General features: G+C 37.5%; 1 protein-coding gene across 3 annotated transcripts; it reads left to right on the forward strand.

Annotated features, from left to right (window-relative positions):
* Positions 1–1,211: 1,211 nt before the first annotated feature.
* Positions 1,212–7,956, forward strand: LOC110626582 (probable membrane-associated 30 kDa protein, chloroplastic). 3 transcript variants are annotated; one of them, XM_021772582.2, is made up of 12 exons: positions 1,212–1,488; positions 2,239–2,360; positions 2,500–2,610; positions 2,880–2,944; positions 3,164–3,245; positions 3,888–3,962; positions 4,329–4,399; positions 4,494–4,576; positions 5,798–5,862; positions 7,198–7,272; positions 7,380–7,529; positions 7,691–7,956. In XM_021772582.2, the coding sequence occupies exons 1-11, from the start codon at positions 1,329–1,331 to the stop codon at positions 7,482–7,484; spliced, it is 1,014 nt and encodes a 337-aa protein (XP_021628274.1). In that variant the 5' UTR covers positions 1,212–1,328; the 3' UTR covers positions 7,485–7,529; positions 7,691–7,956. The 3 variants fall into 3 exon arrangements, with proteins under 3 accessions (XP_021628274.1, XP_021628275.1, XP_021628273.1); XM_021772583.2 differs by having other exon boundaries at positions 7,198–7,290; positions 7,380–7,956; XM_021772581.2 differs by having other exon boundaries at positions 7,380–7,956.
* The last annotated feature ends 13,309 nt before the right edge of the window (positions 7,957–21,265 follow it).

Raw genomic sequence — 21,265 nt, forward strand, 5'->3', positions numbered from 1 at the left:
TATTGTGCTCACAGATTTTCTAAATTCATAGCTCTTAAACTTCAAATTTCACATTTTAAATTCCTCCATTCAAACTCACCATTAGGTTAAAAATTGACCAAATGGTAAGCAAAAACAAGTTTGAATTATCTCTGTTCACTCGTCTGTAAATGATGAGGACGGCGACAATGACGATCAGGAATATAGGCCTTTGAGGCCAATTTCTTCACTTCCCATTACTTCCATTTCCGAGTTTGGTGGAATTGCAGAGGTGGTCACTCTATCTAACATTAGAGGACAAGCAATCTAAGCCACTGAGCATCCTTTTACATTGGCTAAGGTTAGTATTTTGCTTGTTTTATGAATTTTCTTTTAACAGTAGGTATTTAAGAGATGGGAGAGAAATCGAACAGGAATTTCTAAACATGTCTTACCAATCAATCCATTTAGTACTAAATGACGGGTGTTTTATGAGCTTCTCAAACTATTTGTTCATGGCAGCTTGAAACCATTAAAGTTGAATTTCAAAAATGGCTTCATGAACATTCTTATGAGATTGACAATCATTGTTAGGTAATCAGCTGGATTTCCTGAAAAATAATTCATTGCAGAGTCTACAATTTAGCTACGAGATCCATTAAAATAATTCATTGAAGAGTATGAATTTGATTAAAAAAAAATATAAATTTATGAGGTCTGAAAAATTGAGGGGGAGAATTATTATTTAGTTTATATGATGAAAAAAATTTATTAATTAGTATATGATTTTAAAAAATATATTAAAATATTTTTAATATTTTAAAAAATTTATTGATTAATCGATTCATTAATTTTAGAAGTATAGTAGAAGATTTTAAAATATTTTTAATATAAAAAATTAATTAGTAGTTATTTTTATAAAATTGAGAAAATAATTAATATAAAGAATTAATTAGTAGTTATTTTATAAAATTGAGAGATTAATTAATAATTTTTTTTATATTATAAAAATTAAATAATAAAATATTAAATAATTAAAATTAATAAAAAATTAATTAATAAATATTTTAATATTTTAAAAATATCTAAATAATATTTTTAAAATTAAATGTTTAATTAAAGAATTTTCTATCGCTAAATAATAAATTTTTTAAATTGAAATGATAGGAACTTTAAGGAAAAGGCCCAACCTTGGTTAATCGAATGATCCGGCCCGGTTCAGTTTTGGTAAAAATCACATTGAAAAGAAAACAAAATAATGGACAGAGTGAACCAAGTGATCCCAGTGGTCTCTTCTTTCCTATCCAGAAAAAGAAAATAGATTTTTTGAAGCAATCAACCGAAACTGATTTCTCTTTCGTTGCAAAACTATGGCTGCAAAATCCCAGTTAATCACAGGATTGACCTTGCCATTGCCACCGCCGCATTCCACCACTTCGTCTTCTTCTTCTTCCTCCAACCACAGCAGCAGTAGCACTCTCTCTATGGTCAACCGGCCACATCTCACGACGTCGTTTTTCAATGGCGGAGGTACCGTCTTTCTGTCGCGTCCATGTCTTCTTTGCTTATATGTTATTGGGTACCTCTTATTTTTCAGTTTTTATTCTGATAACTCGAGAATTGTCCTCTATGGTGATATGGGCTTTTGGGTTTTCTTTAGAGCTAGACGTTGATGCTACTATGTGAAGCAGAAGATTGATAGAGTTTAATGTGGTTGATAACAGACCGAAATAGGCTAATTGATTGTGTGGGGAAGGAACTAACTTTCCAAGTATTTAAAATTGGTTAGAAAGATAACTAATTATCATTCATTATGTGAGTGACTAGTAAAAATTCCTTGTCCGAATTACAATTCTAAGCCAAACTGATCATCATCTGTGATAATGCCACGTGACAAGAGATGTAAGAGTTTAGCTCTTAGCTTGAATTGCTTTTCTTGTCCAATATTATGTTCTTAATTTAAATTTCCTTCATTGAAGGATGAGATTATGCTCAAGTTTATTTGAAAGTGTCATTGTAGGAGATGTTCTAACTTTCTGAAGTTTAATCATTTATAGAAGATATTCTGTGTGGAAACCTTGTTGCAGATTTTCTGAGTGGAAACCTTGTTGCAGATGTTCTGAAGTTTAGTAATTTTCAGTTTTCTAGTTTATTGTTGGCTTGAAATATGTCTCTGCCTATTTCATGCGCATACATGTATGCTACTGTGACAGTGCCCCTCTACTTGCATGTTTCAACTCATGTGGATGTCTTGGGTGAAAATTTTAATTTCATTTGCAGTTAAAGCTCTAAAAGTTAGGATAAGGACTAATTCTTCAACTAGGTCCCATTGCTATAGACAAGGTGGAGGTGCTCTTGGCACTCGTATGAACCTTTTTGATCGGTTCGCTAGAGTTGTCAAGGTGAGACTCATAACAATTATTCACCTTCATTTATGCATTAACGCAGTATTATCCTTTATATGATCATTGTTACTAGTAATTGACTAATTGCAGTTTTCGCTGTAGCAAACAACATAATGTAGTTCTTTTCTAATTACAGTCATATGCAAATTCAATCTTGAGTAGTTTTGAAGACCCGGAGAAAATTCTAGATCAAACAGTGCTTGAAATGAATGATGACTTGACAAAGATGCGTCAGGCCACAGCACAAGTCAGTATCATGATCTTTAATTCTTTTTTCCTATTCTCTGTTTTAATATCTTAGTTTGTTCTCTTTTTCCTCCTCTGATTTTCATTCTCTGTTCATATTTTATACTTGTTTTCAGTTTTATTTTTCCATATTCTTCTATTTTTAAGAACTACAAATTAAGCACTATTAATGAATTGCATGAGACTTGCTAAAAAAAAAAGGATCACCTATGGCCTCAATATTACTTTGCTAGTGTTCTTTAAAAGTTTTCCTCTTCATGTTCTATTCAGGTATTGGCATCTCAAAAACGTTTGGAGAATAAATACAAAGCTGCAGAACAAGCTTCTGAGGATTGGTAAAACATGGCTAAATTTATTTACTGATTAAGTTATTTTCTTTCATCAGAAAACTTGAGTGTTGAACCTATTACTTCCACTCAATTATTTATAAGTTTAATAAATGAGCCAACTTCTGTTGATAATTTGGATTTATTACACTATCCACAACCAAAATCTAGAATTATTTTAGTGCGGTAGCAATGAAGTATCATTTTCACTCTAAAAATTCCATGCAGGTATCGTAAGGCGCAGCTTGCTCTTCAGAAAGGAGAGGAAGATCTTGCACGTGAAGCACTTAAAAGACGTAAATCTTATGCTGTAAGTTGGCCTCTTCCTGAAAGATTTTGTACTTAAGTTTGTTCAAATTTGATATTTTTATAATAAAATCAACAATCCAGTTGATCTAGGTGGAATTCCGAGCAACTTTTCTCTAAGTTAGCCCTTCTGTTTTTCCTTTCTTGTTGTTCATTTGTTATTCTGTGTGTTTTTATATTTGATAATGAACACAGCTGACTTCTAATGCCTTGGTAACAGAGAGAAAATTCATCTGGTCCGTGTTCTAAAATATCACATCAATGTCTAAATTGCTCATAGTCTTCAAGCATGCATTCTTAATGAGTATCCATAAATTTTAAGTAAGAGCACAATAGGATAAGTGGAGATGAATCTTGCGCATTGTTGAGAGCTGCATCTTTGTCATAGCTTTTGACTGCATGCAAGGATGCCTAATTAAGTACTGATCCAGTTGTTTAGGATGTTCTCCCCTTCTTTGGCTTTATGTTTTTTCCAATTACTTTATAAATAGCAAATGTTGAACTGATTCTTTATCATTCTTTTTGTGATAATGTATGATGCAATATGCTCAGAATGCAGATATAGATGCTGCAAGCTGGGCCATGCAGGCACCATATTTCCAAAAATACTTCTTAAAGTTATTTGCTTCTGTTTTAATTCTTGCAGGATAATGCTAATTCCTTGAAAGCTCAACTGGATCAACAGAAAAGTGTTGTTGAGAACCTTGTCTCTAATACTCGGGTATGTTAATTCTTGTTTGTCCTGCATCATATTTCTAGTGTCAATAGCTAGTGCACCATGTATTCCTCATAAATCAGAGTTAACTTTTTTGAGTTATAATTGAAATGGGATGAGTTGGGAAAGGTGTGAACCAATTATTCAAAAAAAAAAAAATTCTGCCTATTTTTGGATTCTGATTGGGTTCCAGAGATATAACAAGAAATGATTTGTCTTTTTAGGTTGCTAATTGGCAAATTTGAATTTGCCAAATTCCCTGTGACTGTACATCTTATAATTTCCTTTTATCTGATATTTATCTTTTTCAGCTGTTAGAATAATGTATTCATGAACTTTTTACTGCTTTATTCAATGAATTCCATTGTGTAGCTTCTGGAGAGCAAGATACAGGAGGCAAAGTCTAAGAAAGATACACTGAAAGCACGCGCTCAGTCTGCAAAGTTTGTTTCTGCCACCATTTCCTGTTGTGAAGACCCCTTTTCCTCTGTGCAGCTCTTTATATTTGCTGTTAATGGCCTGTCTTTGTTGCTTTAGAACTCAAACCAAAGTGAATGAGATGCTGGGGAATGTGAATACAAGTAATGCTCTTTCAGCTTTTGAAAAAATGGAAGAGAAAGGTAACACATCTGTAATCAATCTATGTATTTCTCTGTATCTAATACCTCTGCTATTTTGTGCAATTCATTAATCTCAACTACATGCACTTGCATGAAATATGGAATGGACTCAGTTGTGTGACTAATAGCTCATGGAGTACAATATATGTGTCTGCTTGCATGCTTTGCCTCTTGATTTTGGTTTCCAACTATTTTTATGTGGAAAGATTCTGTCAATTTTCTTTATCTGAAGTTTTACCATTGTACTTGTAACTAATCAGGTGTTTCATAAGTCTTTACCTTTTTATTGTAATTCATGAGGTTATTCATATGGTTTTAATATCCTAAAGAATTCTTTTTTCTCACATCTATATTTGTCTTTATATAAAAGCGGTGTGCTTATACAACACTGATAAAGTTGTGTTGGTGTGTTAATTTTGTCTCTCTGCCCCACTTTGGCTTAACTCATCTAATTCTTAATCCCTATCTATTTTGTGTTAGTATCTCCCAATTATATTTTTAGACAGTGACTTGCACACTTATGCTTAAATGATTTATATCGTTGATTAGTTACTTTTTCAGTGTACATAAGAGCATATCAGCCTCTCTTTTCTTATTGTTGATCATCGTCCTCTTTTTATTTGTTAATTCCCCCATATTTGCCAAACTTATTCATATTTCATAACTGGATCACTGCTACAGTATCCTGCATTACATGCATAAGATGTACACGAGGAAAACCAATTTAGTGGTGTTTCTCCTGTTTATTTTGAATAAATTGCACCATACTTTATGAAAGTGCTTGCTTGATTCCTCGCTATTCTTGCCTGTAGCTTCACCATTTCTTTATTTATGACAATGAAGTCTTTGCCATTAGTTGTAGTTTAAATTCTCAAAACACAATGATCACATTTCCTTATTGAATAACCTACTGCTAGTTTCATTGGATTGATGTTTGTCGTGGGGTATGTCTTATGATTGTTGTGCTTTGTGGTTAATCAAAATTGAGCATTGCTTGCCATCTTGGGCATTGATTATTGAAGTTGATTTGTAGAAGTGACCTTTAGATGCTTTTGAGTTGTTTGAGCTTTTGTCTAGGTCATGCCAAAAATACTTCCAAGTAAATTTTTATTTGTTTTTAATCAAAATATTTAAGTGCACGATTTTGTCACAGTGCTATTAGTGCAGTGTCGAGCAGATTTAACTTTTATTTTTCTTTCTTTGTAATTTTCATCTTGATAGTAATGGCAATGGAATCAGAAGCAGAAGCCCTTGGCCAGTTAGCCACAAGTGAGCTGGACGGAAAGGTATTATCATGTTTCTCCTTTTCCTATTATGCTTGTGAATTTCTGGGGTCATCTGTCCTTCACTATCTTTTATCTTTGGTTCTCATGCAAAGCAGTGGGTTATGAACTATGAAGTCATAGCAATCTAATTTTTAGTCGCATTTCTTGATGTTTGCATGTCCATTCATTATGTAATATTGTTAGACCTAGACTTTGTGCTACTTGTTTGTTAGGCACAAATGGACACAGCATTTACTTCATTGTTAGAGAAGAAACATAGTCTTTGGAATTTTATTACTAGGTTGATTCTAAATCAATGAAGATCTTTGTAATCTGGAAGTATTATTGGGAAATATTCTGTGGCGTTTCTACTTACTAGAGTTATTTTAAGGGGAAAAAAAAAGGGATTTATGTTACTGCAGTAATATCTACGTCGCAGAATAGGCAGTCGAGGACTCGGGTTGGACTCTTGCTTCTTCCCTCATCCTTTAAATTCAAAATGACTGATCCCAGAGTGGTATTTGTTTATGCCACTATTGTAGAGATTATGGGTATTTAATTTTTCAAGGTTAACATTTGCCTTTTTTATTTTTATTTTTCTGTTAAATTTGGGCCAGGCCTAACTCACCCCACAAGTTAGCTCAAGAGGGAGGAATGCCTATAGCCCATATAAGGGGCACATTACCCCTTTCCACAACCGATGTGGGATTCAACATTTTCAATGGAATATTATTGAAAAACTACAACTTTAGAAATGTTGGTGTAGGCTTGTTGGACTTCTTGTACATACCAATCCATGGTCCTTGGTATGTACAAGATTTTAAAGCATCTTACCCCAATGTCCAATTGAACCTTCAGAACTTGAATATCATACGAGCTATTCTATGGAAATAAGTTTAGTTAAGCCCCCTGCCCTCCAAATAAGCTCAATTCAATTTTTTTGTCCAAATGAACCCCTAAACTTTACGTTTAAGACCAAATAAGTCCTGATCTAATAGAATATTATGGTTTAGTAATAAAATATTATTTTTTAATATTAAAATTTCATTTTTGTATGTATTTTTTAAAATTTTTATGTTAATTAAAATACTAAATCTTTGATATTTCTAATTACAAAAAATAATAATTTATTGTGAAAAAACTAATATTTTATTAGGTTAGAACTTAGTTGGCCTTAAAGGTAAAGTTTAGGGATTTATTTGGCCAAAAAGACTGAATTGAGCTTATTACAGGGACTTAATTGGACTTATTTCCTTTCTTCTATATCAAACAGCATGGATGAGCTAGCAGTGGTGATTTCTTGATGAAAAGTTTAACAGGGTACAATTGATTTATGTGCTTGCATACATTTTGCAGTTTGCATTGCTTGAGAGCTCATCAGTTGATGATGATCTTGAGAATCTGAAGAAAGAAATCTCCGGCAGCAAAAAAGTATATCCAAAAACCTAAGTAAAGAGTACAAATCTCTTTGTAAAAATTCCTTCAATTTGTATTTCAATCGTCTCTTGACGATTTCTTTTTCTTTGTCTGCTTAACAGAGAGGAGAATTACCGCCCGGAAGAACAATTGTCAGCAGCGGGATTCGAGATCCTGAGATCGAGATGGAGCTCAATGAATTGAGACAAAAGAGAAGGGAATACTAAAATTATTTCCTTTGAATGTGCAAAAACTGGAATCCATATCTCCAGGTACAAAAGCCGGAGTTGGTCTTCTCTTCTGCTAAAATATTAGATTTTACAGTTGAAATCCAAACAGAAACCACTGTATAGTCGCACCAAACTTGAATAAACTAGTAATTTCTTTTCCCCTTCTTCCATGGAATTGTAATCTACATGCATTTCTGTTGCAGCAAACCATGTGATTTAGCTTGTAGCTGCAACAGCTTTTTTTTAGTATTTTAGCCTTCAAAATTTGCAGCAAATCAAGAATTTCTTGTGTAGCAGTTGCTGCTGACTTCCATGGATGCAGTCAGGTCCACAGCAGTAGGCTGCTGGTCAAGTTATGATGGCTTGTATTGCTGTTAAGAGGTATGAATTGTGTGATTCTGCTATGTGATCTTGCTTCTGTAAACATGGCAATTTCTTTACATTTTACTTCAAAGTCTCCCTTCAACAATATGACTATGCTTGACTGAAATTATGTAGCCAGTAAAAAAATGTGTTAATTTATTACTCTACTCGGAATTTTCTTCGTATTTCTTGGTAAGAAAAAAAATTAAATGAATTTTACAAGAGTAAAAATTCCATGAAAGAAAGGAATAAGATGCACATTAAAATTGAACCCAAGTCATAGTCATAGGCACAAAGTCTTTAATCACCAACTCACTCACCCACCCATCTTCTCAAAAATTTCTAAGACTTCAAAACATGTGAAGGCATGCCCTCTCCTCTTGAGCTTTAACAATTCCTTGCTTGGTTTACACGATTTTCCATTTTTCTTACATACTCCTTTGAAAAATAATAAATAAAAATTATTAGTCAATATTCAAAATTTCCAATCTTCGACTTAAATTTGCAAATCATGCATTGACTCTAAAATTCTTTCCCTTAAATATTTCAGTATTACCAACTCCACCTGCAACGACCAAATTGCCACACTATTCACATAATATCAACAGGGGCATTTGACTAGAAGCAAAGATAAATTATTATTAATTATTTAATTTTTATTTTTAATCACTCAATTAAAATATTTATATATTTTATAAATTATTTAATATTTATATCAAATAAAACTTAATTTTTGGTAAAAAAACTAAATAAGATGGATATTTTTAAATTATAAGCACTAAACAAATAATAATATTTTCTTTAACATTTTCGTTAACAGAAAGAATTTTATATATATATATATATATATTAGAGTGGTTTATTATTAGGTTCCTGATTTTTAGAAAATTTCTTATTTCATCCTAATTTCAAAACTATTCAATTAAAACATTTCTATACTTTGTAAAATTAAACCCTTTAATCTTTATATTAAAAACTATCAACCTCTTTGAATATTTATATAGTTTAGTTTTTATAATTTTAAATATTACTATTTCAGTTTTTAGATTAATGATAAAATAAGTTGATTAATGATTTTTCTAATAAAAAGTATAAATAGATTAATTTTATAAAATTTAGAGGCATTTTAATTGAATAATTTTAAAAAATAACGAATTAGTGAATTTTTTAAAAATTTAAGAATGTAATAATAATCTTTTTTATGATATATTGAAACTATTTGGCAAAATACAGATTTTAATGTTTTTTTTTTGGCGATAGGTACTTGGGAAAGAACAATTAACTTTGATTATCAAAGAATTTTTAAATATGTGTTGCTGATCTATGGTGGGTGGTAGGTGACTTTGATAATGATTTATTAAGTAGTATTTGATTTAAATTGAAATAGCTGATTGAATTGAAATAATTTAAAATTTTAATTAATTTTATATTTTTTTTATTTAATTCAGTTTAATTTTTAAAAATTTTTTATTTTTAAAAATTTAATTATTTTAACTTAATTTAATTTTAATAAAAAAAATTTCGATAAAATTGAATTGAATCGATCAGCCAAAATTACTATAATATAGTATATAAAAATTATATTTTAATTATGATTATAATATTTTAATTAAATTTTATAATATTAAAAATAATATGGTGTAATATAAGTATATAAAAATTATATTTTAATTATAATTATAATATTTTAATTAAATTTTATAATATTAAAAATAATATGTAAAATGTAAAGAGTGGAATAATAAAATCGAATCGAATCAAATAGATTTAATTCAAATTCCGTTTTTGAACTTATCAAAGTATTATGAGGGGACGCATTCAAACTATAAAAAAAAAACAAGGAAAATTCACATGTTTGAACTTTACCCAGCAGAGCTAAACAAATAAACTTTAGCCTGCATTATACGACTCTTTCAAATATATACATATATAAATATCTTTGGTCAACACGTAGCCTTCCAAAATCCAACCGCGCATAAACGCCAGTGTCCAGACTTGAAAGAGCCATAGCAAGTCAAGTCCTACACATGTCCTCCTATAAATACACCACCTACCTTCTCCATCTCCTCTCATCCACAATCACTCAACAACTCCAACACAACTTCCTTCTTCTTCTTCTTCTCTTTCTGGGTATTCAGAAAATTAACTTCTTTCTTTCAAGCTACTGCAGTGCTTTTCTTTTGGAGAAGATGATGAGCTTCAGCAAGGCAACCATTGTTCTGGCGATTTTCTTGATCTTGGTGGGTGTTTTTGGCCAGGTTAAGGTGGAGGCGACTAGGGTTTTGCCGGAGGATTTTGCGGCTGCAAATCATCTGGAGAGTTATTCGTCTGTTTATGAGAAGGCTAAGAGTGCTATGGGGTGTTGGCTTGAACGCTTGGCATCAGGACCTAGCCCTAAAGGACCTGGTCATTAGTTTGTTTTATTCTTGATGGGTGAGAGTGAGCGAGATTTTATTGATTTATTTATTTTTAATTATAAAAGATAGTTAGAAAAGAAATTTCTTTTGTTCTTCATTTTGGAAATCAAAATATATACTTATTAAGAAATCAAAGTATACTTGTGTTTTAGCTATTGGGTTATAGGAAATGGATGCCAAAGAAAAGGGTAAATAAAACATTGGCATTTGTTTTATGTCATTCTGTTCAAATTGGCTAAAGCCTAGAATGAATATTTTGTACTGAAAATTCTTGTACACATGCTATACAAGTAGGAAAGATTGTATATTTAAAAAATTAAAATTTTATGTGTCTTGATCTAGTTAAAAACATATTACTTGATAGATTTATTTAATTTCATATTTTTGAATCAAAAGTAACAATATTTGAGTTTTTTTTATTCTTGTTTTTTAAATATGAAACTATATACGTATTTATTAAATTTTTATCACGTAATTCTATTTTATAATAATAGTTTATAACTTATTTTAAATTATTATTATATTATATCAACATTAAACTATAAATTTTTATTAATTAAATATATCTATATATCAATTAAAATTAATCTACGGAACATCTAATTTAAAATTACATTAAGTATGACCTGTTGTGAATTTAATTATTTTATTTAGTAATAAAAAATAAATATTTTATGTATATATAATTACATAAAGTGATGAATTACACTTATAATGAATATTGCATGAATGGATGTAATTGAATTAAATTCTAAAAGTTAAAATTTTATTGAAAAAAAAAAAAAGACTATCGATGGTGGCCCTCAGGACCAATAAGTCCGACTCAATACACCAAATACAAAATTAATAACCATTGGTGATGATAAAAACGCCCAGAAAGATAAAGAAGTAAAATAAAACAAAACAAAAAAAAAAGACTACAAAACAATTCTACCTAAACCTTCTTATTTTGACAAGAAAATCAGCTACATAATTATGATGTCTAAGATCTAAGAGTGAGTCTAGATTTAGAATATATTTTTATAAGTTTAGCTTTTTATTTTCTTTACATATTATTTTATTCTCTATTTCTTTTGTTTTTTTAGTGATGGTGTAATTATTGTCTTGTACTCGTACTCTCCTGCTGCAGTCACACTGGCAGTACGTACGAATGTATGGTATTCTTTTCTCTTTTGTTAGGTGGCTATTTAATTTTTTCTGTGCTACTTGAACACGATCCTAAGCATTATGGGGTCTATTTTACCATGAGGAGGATGGGTATTCGGGATAATGATCCTAAAGACAGATTCATATCCAACCCGGTTTGTCCAGACTGGCTTTGATTCCATACGAGACTTAGAGCCGCACATTGGGCTCTCCAGGAGTTTAGGCCTAGTCTTTCTAACTTAGGCTTCACCAAGGTCCAAGCGCTTGGAGCCCGGTTGTCATCAAGTACCCATTTACCTACTCATTAATTATTTTATGATTTATAAGGGGGGTAAATTTCGAGATCCCAATTATTACCACGCGGCTCTAGAAAAGTTCTGTCAAAATATCATTTCTCTGCCTTTTGTCATTTCAAACTTGTGCTTTTGTTTGTTGCTTTGCCTTTTGCATTGCTTCTGCTATCTTGTTCTTTCTCTTCTCTGTAATCTCTGATTTTTCAATCTGAGGTACGTCTTGCTCCTCTCATGGCTTCTACTAGGGTTTCTGAGGTGCTTGGTCTGGTGTCTTCTGTCACTCTTTCTTCTTTCTCCCACTATTTTTCTCACAACCTTGTTGACACCACAATCTTCAAAATTAGGGCTCCCTTGCCTAATGAGCGAATAGTTCTCCCAAATCTACCACCGGTAGGCCTGGTAGATGCTCAACAGGAGCGTAATTTGGTCTTTTTTGTAAAGCAGCACGAGTTCGGTCTTACTTTTCCATTTACTCCCTTTTTCATCGATGTCTTCTGTCACTTTAGAGTGACCCTTCAAATGTTATCTCCCAACTCCATCTTGTTTATGTGTTGTTTTGAGTCCATTTGCTTGTATTGAAGTTTTGCCCCTTCCCTCGAGTTATTCTGTATCTTCTTCCATTTGGTTAGATCTAATCACGGGTTTTACTATTTTGGTTCTCGAGCTGAGTTGTCAATATTTGCGAGATATAAGGATTCCATTAAGGGTTGAGCATAACAGTTTGTTGTCATTGAGCTGAATGAGAGTTTGGGGATTAACTAAGACATTAACTGTAACGACCCGAAAATTCGGACCGCTACCGGCGCTAGGATCCAGATCGGCATAAGGCCGCCGGGACCCGTAGCAAGCCTGACATATAACCTGTAAACCTGTAAATCCCATACATGATCAAACATATACATAAACCTGTAACTTTTTCTTTCATACATTTTCTCACATACCAAACTCAACCCGTACATGAACTATACAAAAACATAACTATAGTCCCTCTGTGGGATCTCATCAAAACCTCAAGAGGCAAAAATACATAAGTCGAGTTGGTTTACATAAACTTTCTCTATGGATCATGTATCAAATGGGATAACAAAAACTCATATGGTCAAGCACAATCTCTAATCCTCCATAACATTATACAATACATGTCTAAACATAACATTACAACATTATACAATTGGTCATGTCCACATTCTATCTATTACATAACATATCTCTTCAATACTCTGGCTAACCTTCTGATCTACCCTGTACCTGCACATCTGGGGTTAGGGGAGAGGGGTGAGCTATAAAGCCCAGTGAGCAGAATAGTGTAAAACATTATATTATCTTTCATGTTTTCATGAAATGCAACATATCACAAACATATCACATAAGGATGATATTGTCACCAATAGTCCTCTACAATCCAAAGTGCCGGGACGTAGAATGGGTACAACCAGACTTTTCTCTTACTATAACTGTAACATGACATTCCAATATACCAGGGACGTAGAATGGGTACAACCTGGTATCATTCTCTTACTATAAGCCGGGACGTAGAATGGGTACAACCGGCAATCATACTATAACATATCATACTATATCTCATCATATCATATCGAGGACTAGAGGATCATTCAATGCTCATCCACATCATCATCATCAATTATGCAATGCAGCATATTCGTGAACTAATGCAAGCAACCTACTATATTACATGGCAATCATGATGCATGGTTCATGCTCAAAATTAATAATTTCATTAATTAAAAACTTTAAAGTTCATTCCACTCACCTCTGGCTAGCTCTGACAAACTCTGTAGCAGCTGGCTCACAGCTGGGGTCCTCGGTTCCTCGGGTCCGAACCTACACAGGTGGACTCAAATGAGGGACCAAACATACTTAAACATGACTCTAATATATTCCCCAAAAACCCCCTAAAACATCCTGAAAAACTCATAGGAATACATGCATGAAAAGGCTGGACAGGGCACTTTCGGCGGCAGGTTCGGCGGCCGAAAGTCCCTCCAGAGACGAAAGTCAGGCAGGTTCGGCGGCACCTTCGGCGGCCGAAAGTGCCAGACAGAGACGAAAGTCTCTTTTCGGGGGCACCTTCGGCAGCCGAATGCTGCCTCCACAAGAGGGGTTCGGCGGCCGAAACTCCCTTCGGCTGCCGAACCTGGTTTCTGCCAAACGGGCAGAAACTTGGTTCAAATGAACCTCCTGCCTCCCAAAACCATAAATCATGCATAAACTAGCTCTAAAACATGCATATATCACACACATCACACCTAGGGGTCTCAAACTAACATATACCCCAACTACAACACTTCAAACAACACATTCCAACATACATTGCTCAAAAAAAATCACATAAACCTAACATATGCTCAACTAACTCAAACATGCATTTCTACCCCATAAAACTTCTTAAAACTTGTTTAAAACATACATTGAGCTTAAGATCGGCTCTTACCTCTTGAAGATCGAGAAAGAGACGACCCAACTCGGAGATCCAAGCAAAAGAGCTCCTGAGTTTCCAAAGCTCCAAAACTTGCCTTTAAAGCTTAAAACTTGCAATGTGGGTTTAAAACTCAAGAAAAATGGAGGAGATCTAGTGAAAGAACACAAGATTTGGGGAGAGGGAGGTCGGAAGTTAGCTGTGGCCGAAAATGGGAGAAAACTCGCCCATTTCGGCTAAGTGCCCCTTTTATAGGTGGCTGGCCAGGCCACGTTCGGGGGCCGAAGTTGCCTCCGCATCCATGCAATGTTCGGCGGCCGAACATAAGGTTCGGCGGCCGAACCTGCACTTCCCTCACTCACGCTTTCGGGGGCCTAACGTGCCTCCTAATCACATGCATGTTCGGCGGCCGAACATGACTTTCGGCGGCCGAACCTGAGTTTTCCTCCAAAGACTTTTTCATGAAAAACTCCTTTAATTTCATACTTAAAAACATTAAAACATTTTATAAAAACATGCTTTTACCCCTTCTAGAGGTTTCTGGCATCCGGGATTCCACCGGACGGTAGGAATTCCGATACCGGAGTCTAGCCGGGTATTACATTCTCCCCCCCTTAAGAACATTCGTCCCCGAATGTTCCTCAACTAGCACATGCATATCACTAACGTAACATACATACTAAACACATAGATACTAACCTCTAAAAGAGATGGGGATATTGCTGGAGCATGGACTCCCGTGTCTCCCAGGTACACTCCTCGATGTTGTGGTGGTTCCAAAGGACTTTTACCATAGGGATTTCCTTGTTCCTCAACTTTCTGATCTGTGTGTCAAGAATCCGCACTGGCTGCTCTACATAGGTGAGATCCTCTTGGATCTCCACATCAGGCTCACTAAGAACCTTGCTCGGATCTGACACGAACTTTCTTAACATGGAAACATGGAAAACCGGATGGATTCTCTCCATAGATGCAGGCAAGTCCAGCTTGTACGACACATTCCCAACCTTCTGCAAGATCTCGAAAGGTCCGATGTATCGTGGAGCTAGCTTACCCTTCTTACCAAAACGAACCACCCCTTTCATTGGAGACACCTTGAGCAATACTAGATCCCCCTCCTGAAACTCTACATGTTTCCTGCGAATGTCTGCATAACTCTTCTGCCTGCTGGTAGCAGCCTTGATCCTTTCTCTGATCATGGGTACCACCCTGCTGGTGATCTCTACAAGCTCAGGCCCTGCTAAGGACCTCTCTCCAACTTCTTCCCAGCAAACAGGTGTCCTGCACTTCCTCCCATATAAAGCTTCATATGGAGCCATCCCGATGCTAGCATGATAGCTGTTATTGTAGGCAAACTCCACCAAAGGTAGATGTTGCTTCCAAGAACCGCCAAAATCTAGCACACACATTCTGAGCATATCCTCTATTGTCTGGATGGTCCTCTCTGATTGTCCATCAGTCTGGGGATGGAAGGCAGTACTGAAATCTAGCCTGGTACCCATAGCACTCTGCAGACTCCGCCAGAACCTGGAAGTGAACTGGGGCCCTCTATCTGACACTATAGACACGGGGACCCCATGCAGCCTGACAATCTCGTCTACATACACCTGCGCCAACTTATCCACAGAGTAGTTGCTCCTCACTGGAATGAAGTGAGCAGATTTAGTGAGTCTGTCCACAATCACCCATATGGAGTCTAGTCTGTTGGATGTTGCCGGTAACCCCACTACGAAGTCCATAGCTATATTCTCCCATTTCCACTCTGGAATAGGTAGCGGGTTAAGCATTCCAGCCGGCTTCTGATGTTCCAGTTTCACCCTCTGACACACTTCGCAGGCTGACACGAACTGTGCCACTTCCCTCTTCATAGCTGGCCACCAATACACTCTCTTCAGATCTTGATACATCTTGGTGGCTCCAGGGTGAATACTGTATCTCGCATTATGAGCCTCTCTCATAATGTCTCCTTTCAGCCCTATGTCATCTGGTACACATAGTCTGCTCCCATAGCGGAGGATCCCCTTGTCATCGAATCTGAACTCACTATCTTTGCCTGACTGAACAGTCCTGGCAATCTTCACTAACTCTGGGTCCTCATGCTATTTCTGAGCCACCTGCTCCAGAAACACTGGTGTTACCTTCATCTGTGCAATCAAAGCACCTGTACCAGACAACTCCAACTGTAGACCTTCATTCATGAGCTTGTAAAACTCCTTCACCACTGGTCTCCTCTCTGCTGTAATGTGGGATAGACTGCCAAGTGATTTTCGGCTTAAGGCATCAGCTACTACATTAGCCTTACCCGGATGATACTGGATCTTGCAATCATAGTCACTCAACAGTTCTACCCATCTCCTCTGTCTCAAATTCAGCTCTCTCTGGCTCAAGATGTGCTGCAGGCTCTTATGATCTGTGAAGATCTCACATTTTACCCCATAGAGGTAATGCCTCCACATCTTGAGGGCAAAGATAACTGCTGCCATCTCAAGGTCGTGCGTGGGGTAATTCAACTCATGCCTCTTCAGCTGTCTAGAAGCATAAGCTATCACCCTTCCATTCTGCATTAGCACACAACCCAAGCCTACTCTGGATGCATCACAGAATACTGTGAAGTCCTCATTGCTGTTCGGCAGAGTTAACACCGGTGCTGAAGTCAACCTTCTCTTCAGCTCTTCAAAGCTTTCTTCACACTGATCGGTCCACTCAAATCTCTGATTCTTCCTGGTCAATCTGGTTAGAGGAGCTGCAATCTTTGAGAAGTCCTGAACGAACCTCCTGTAATAACCAGCCAAACCCAAGAAACTTCTGATTTCTGTCACTGTAGTGGGTCTGGGCCAGTTAGTCACAGCCTCTACTTTCTTGGGGTCTACCTCTATTCCATTCTCTGACACTATATGCCCCAAGAATGATATGCTCCTCAACCAGAACTCACACTTGGAGAACTTGGCATACAAGCCGTGTTCCCTCAAGGTCTGCAGAACTATCCTCAGATGATGGGCATGCTCCTCTGCATTCCTGGAATACACTAGGATATCATCTATGAAGACAATAACGAAGTGATCCAGGTATTGTCTGAATATTCTGTTCATGAGGTCCATGAATGCTGCAGGGGCGTTGGTTAACCCGAACGGCATCACAAGGAACTCATAGTGCCCATATCTGGTCCTGAAGGCCGTCTTTGGCACGTCTTCCTCTCTGATTCTCAACTGATGGTACCCGGATCTCAGATCTATTTTGGAAAAACAACCCGCTCCTGCTAGCTGGTCGAATAGATCGTCGATCCTTGGCAACGGGTACTTGTTCTTGATGGTGACTTTGTTCAACTGTCTGTAGTCGATACAAAGCCTGAGGGATCCATCCTTTTTCTTCACAAAGAGCACTGGAGCACCCCAAGGTGAGGTACTCGGTCGGATGAAACCCTTGTCCACCAGTTCTTGCAACTGTTCCTTTAGCTCTTTCAACTCTGCTGGCGCCATCCTGTAGGGAGGGATAGAGATAGGCCTAGTTCCAGGCATCAGCTCTATTTCAAACTCTATCTCCCTTGCAGGTGGTAATCCTGGAAGCTCGTCTGGGAAGACATCTAAGAACTCTCTGACCACTGGCATTGAGGCGGGCTCTCTAACCTGACTGTCTAGCTCTCTCACATGAGCCAAAAACCCCTGACATCCCCTCCTAAGCAACCTATGAGCCTGAAGAGCTGATATCAGACCTCTAGGTGTACCCCTCTTGTCTCCTCTGAAGACGACCTCTGACCCATCCTGACATCTGAACTTGACTACCTTGTCCCTGCAGTCCAAGGTAGCACCATGGGTAGATAACCAGTCCATCCCTAGAATGACGTCAAAGTCTGTCAACTCTAGAACCACCAGGTCGGCGGACATGCATCTCCCCTCTATAAAAACTGGACTACACTGGCAGACTGACTCTGCAACTGACGGGTCACATTTGGGTCCACTGACCCATAGGGGACACTCTAACCCAGAGACCATCAACCCTAACCTCTGAACGGCTCTCGGTGCAATAAAAGAATGAGATGCACCCGGGTCCATTAATGCATACACATCAGAACATCCAATGATGAGATTACCTGACACCACGGTGTTGGATGTGTTAGCCTCCTGCTATGTCATGGTGAAGATCCTAGCTGGAGCTGATGGACCTTCACCTCTGAACCCCGCTGAAGAAGAGGCTGACCCTCTCCCTCTGCCTCTGCCACTGGCCTGTGTAGCAGCTGGAGCTACTGGCTGTGCCACACTACCTGATGCTGTCTGCTGAGGCTGTACTGTATGAACTGTCTTAGGACACTTCCGTGACAGGTGTCCCTCTTGCCCACATCTATAGCAGGCCGTGGTCCCTAACCGGCACACTCCCCAGTGTTGCCTTCCACATTTTGTGCATACAACATTTCCTGCTCCAGAGCTCGAACCACTTCCCAATCCCAGACCTGATTTGATCTTGTTCCAGAACTTGCTCTTCTTTGACTTCCTGGTGGTGTTACTCCACCTCTTGCTGCCTGAACTCAAGGATGAAGGGTCAACTCTCCCCCCACCTGGGGTCCTGGAACCTGAAGGTTGTGCCACTGCCTGTTTAACTTTGCCCTCAATGATGGCACTAGCCTCCATCCTCCTGGCCATATCCACTATGGCGTGAAAGCTTTCTCTATCTGCCGACTGTATCAAGGAAGAATACCTGGAGTGTAGCTTCATGATGTACCTCCTTGACCTTTTCTGGTCTGTATCCAGACTCTGCCCAGCATAAGGCAACAACTCTAGGAACCGGTCTGTGTATTCATCTATACTCATCTCATCTGTTTGCCTTAGCTGTTCAAACTCAATCATCTTCTGTTCCCTTGAGCTATCAGGGAAAGCCCATCCTGCAAACTCGTTGGCAAACTCCTCCCAAGAAAGACTGTCCACCCTTGGTTTTACATAGGCCTTGAACCATTCACGGGCCTTCTTGCATTTTAGGGTGAACCCAACCATCTGTATGGCTCTGCTGTCATCCGCCCCTATCTCATCTGTAATTACCTTGACTCTCTCAAGGTACACAAAGGGATCATCACCCGTTTCAAATTGTGGGGCACCCAACTTCATGTAGTCTGTCATCTTCACCTTGCTCCCTCCAGATGAGCTAGGTTGAGGTATTTGGATTTCTGGTTCTGCTGGGGGTGGAGGAGGTACAACATTCCCTGGTGTAGGGTTTGCTGGATTTGAATAATATGGTGGAGGTGGGTACATGGGGTACTGTGTGTAGGGTGGGTAATATGGTGGGTATGGCATCTGTGTGGGATAAGGAGTGAAGCTAGGGTAATCCGATGTACCTCCCATCGAATACCCGGGGTTTTGTGAGAAGTGTGGGTAGTGGGGTGGCTGTACAAATCCCGAGGCCTGTGTGCCTCCTTGGGACTCTCCCATGCCCTCTTCTGACATACTTACTCCCAGACTGCCATCCCTCCTCTGGTCTACGTCCATCTCATCCCCCATGTCTCCTGACATTCCTCCCTGCACTGTCCCCCTGACTGATCTGCTCCTTCCCAGATCTAAAGACCTTCTAGGGTCTCTCATCACTCTTTCCCTGCTTGACCTGGTAGACATTGCCCTAGGCAATGCTGGAGGACGGGCGCTTATGCCCTCATCCTCAGGTGGTACTCCAGTCAATCGTGCAGATCGACGAGTTCCTCTCATCCTGTTTCTGAAACACAACACATAACAAGCAAACTTTAGCATCATATGGTTCATGTGGGCACACATGAATCCTCATCACATACATAGCAATCATAACATATCATCATGGCAAGACAGGACTCTACATCCTATCCTAGTGGACATGACTTTTCCTATTGTGCTTGACCTTCTATAACTCTATGAGCCCGACACTCTAGGTCCGACCATATGAACCTAGGGCTCTGATACCACTCTGTAACGACCCGAAAATCCGGACCGCTACCGGCGCTAGGATCCAGATCGGCATAAGGCCGCCGGGACCCGTAGCAAGCCTGACATATAACCTGTAAACCTGTAAATCCCATACATGATCAAACATATACATAAACCTGTAACTTTTTCTTTCATACATTTTCTCACATACCAAACTCAACCCGTACATGAACTATACAAAAACATAACTATAGTCCCTCTGTGGGATCTCATCAAAACCTCAAGAGGCAAAAATACATAAGTCGAGTTGGTTTACATAAACTTTCTCTATGGATCATGTATCAAATGGGATAACAAAAACTCATATGGTCAAGCACAATCTCTAATCCTCCATAACATTATACAATATATGTCTAAACATAACATTACAACATTATACAATTGGTCATGTCCACATTCTATCTATTACATAACATATCTCTTCAATACTCTGGCTAACCTTCTGATCTACCCTGTACCTGCACATCTGGGGTTAGGGGAGAGGGGTGAGCTATAAAGCCCAGTGAGCAGAATAGTGTAAAATATTATATTATCTTTCATGTTTTCATGAAATGCAACATATCATAAACATATCACATAAGGATGATATTGTCACCAATAGTCCTCTACAATCCAAAGTGCCGGGACGTAGAATGGGTACAACCGGACTTTTCTCTTACTATAACTGTAACATGACATTCCAATATACCAGGGACGTAGAATGGGTACAACCTGGTATCATTCTCTTACTATAAGCCGGGACGTAGAATGGGTACAACCGGCAATCATACTATAACATATCATACTATATCTCATCATATCATATCGAGGACTAGAGGATCATTCAATGCTCATCCACATCATCATCATCAATTATGCAATGCAGCATATTCGTGAACTAATGCAAGCAACCTACTATATTACATGGCAATCATGATGCATGGTTCATGCTCAAAATTAATAATTTCATTAATTAAAAACTTTAAAGTTCATTCCACTCACCTCTGGCTAGCTCTGACAAACTCTGTAGCAGCTGGCTCACAGCTGGGGTCCTCGGTTCCTCGGGTCCGAACCTACACAGGTGGACTCAAATGAGGGACCAAACATACTTAAACATGACTCTAATATATTCCCCAAAAACCCCCTAAAACATCCTGAAAAACTCATAGGAATACATGCATGAAAAGGCTGGACAGGGCACTTTCGG

The sequence above is a fragment of the Manihot esculenta genome, chromosome 11, assembly GCF_001659605.2.
Source record: "Manihot esculenta cultivar AM560-2 chromosome 11, M.esculenta_v8, whole genome shotgun sequence".
Classification (NCBI taxonomy): domain Eukaryota; kingdom Viridiplantae; phylum Streptophyta; class Magnoliopsida; order Malpighiales; family Euphorbiaceae; genus Manihot; species Manihot esculenta.

Coding starts and splice junctions, on each gene's coding strand:
- LOC110626582 (XM_021772581.2), top strand. CDS start 1,329: ATGGCTGCAAAATCCCAGTTAATCACAGGATTGACCTTGCCATTGCCA. Junction 2,611..2,879: donor TGCGTCAGGCCACAGCACAA/GTCAGTATCATG, acceptor TGTTCTATTCAG/GTATTGGCATCTCAAAAACG. Junction 4,400..4,493: donor GCACGCGCTCAGTCTGCAAA/GTTTGTTTCTGC, acceptor TTGTTGCTTTAG/AACTCAAACCAAAGTGAATG.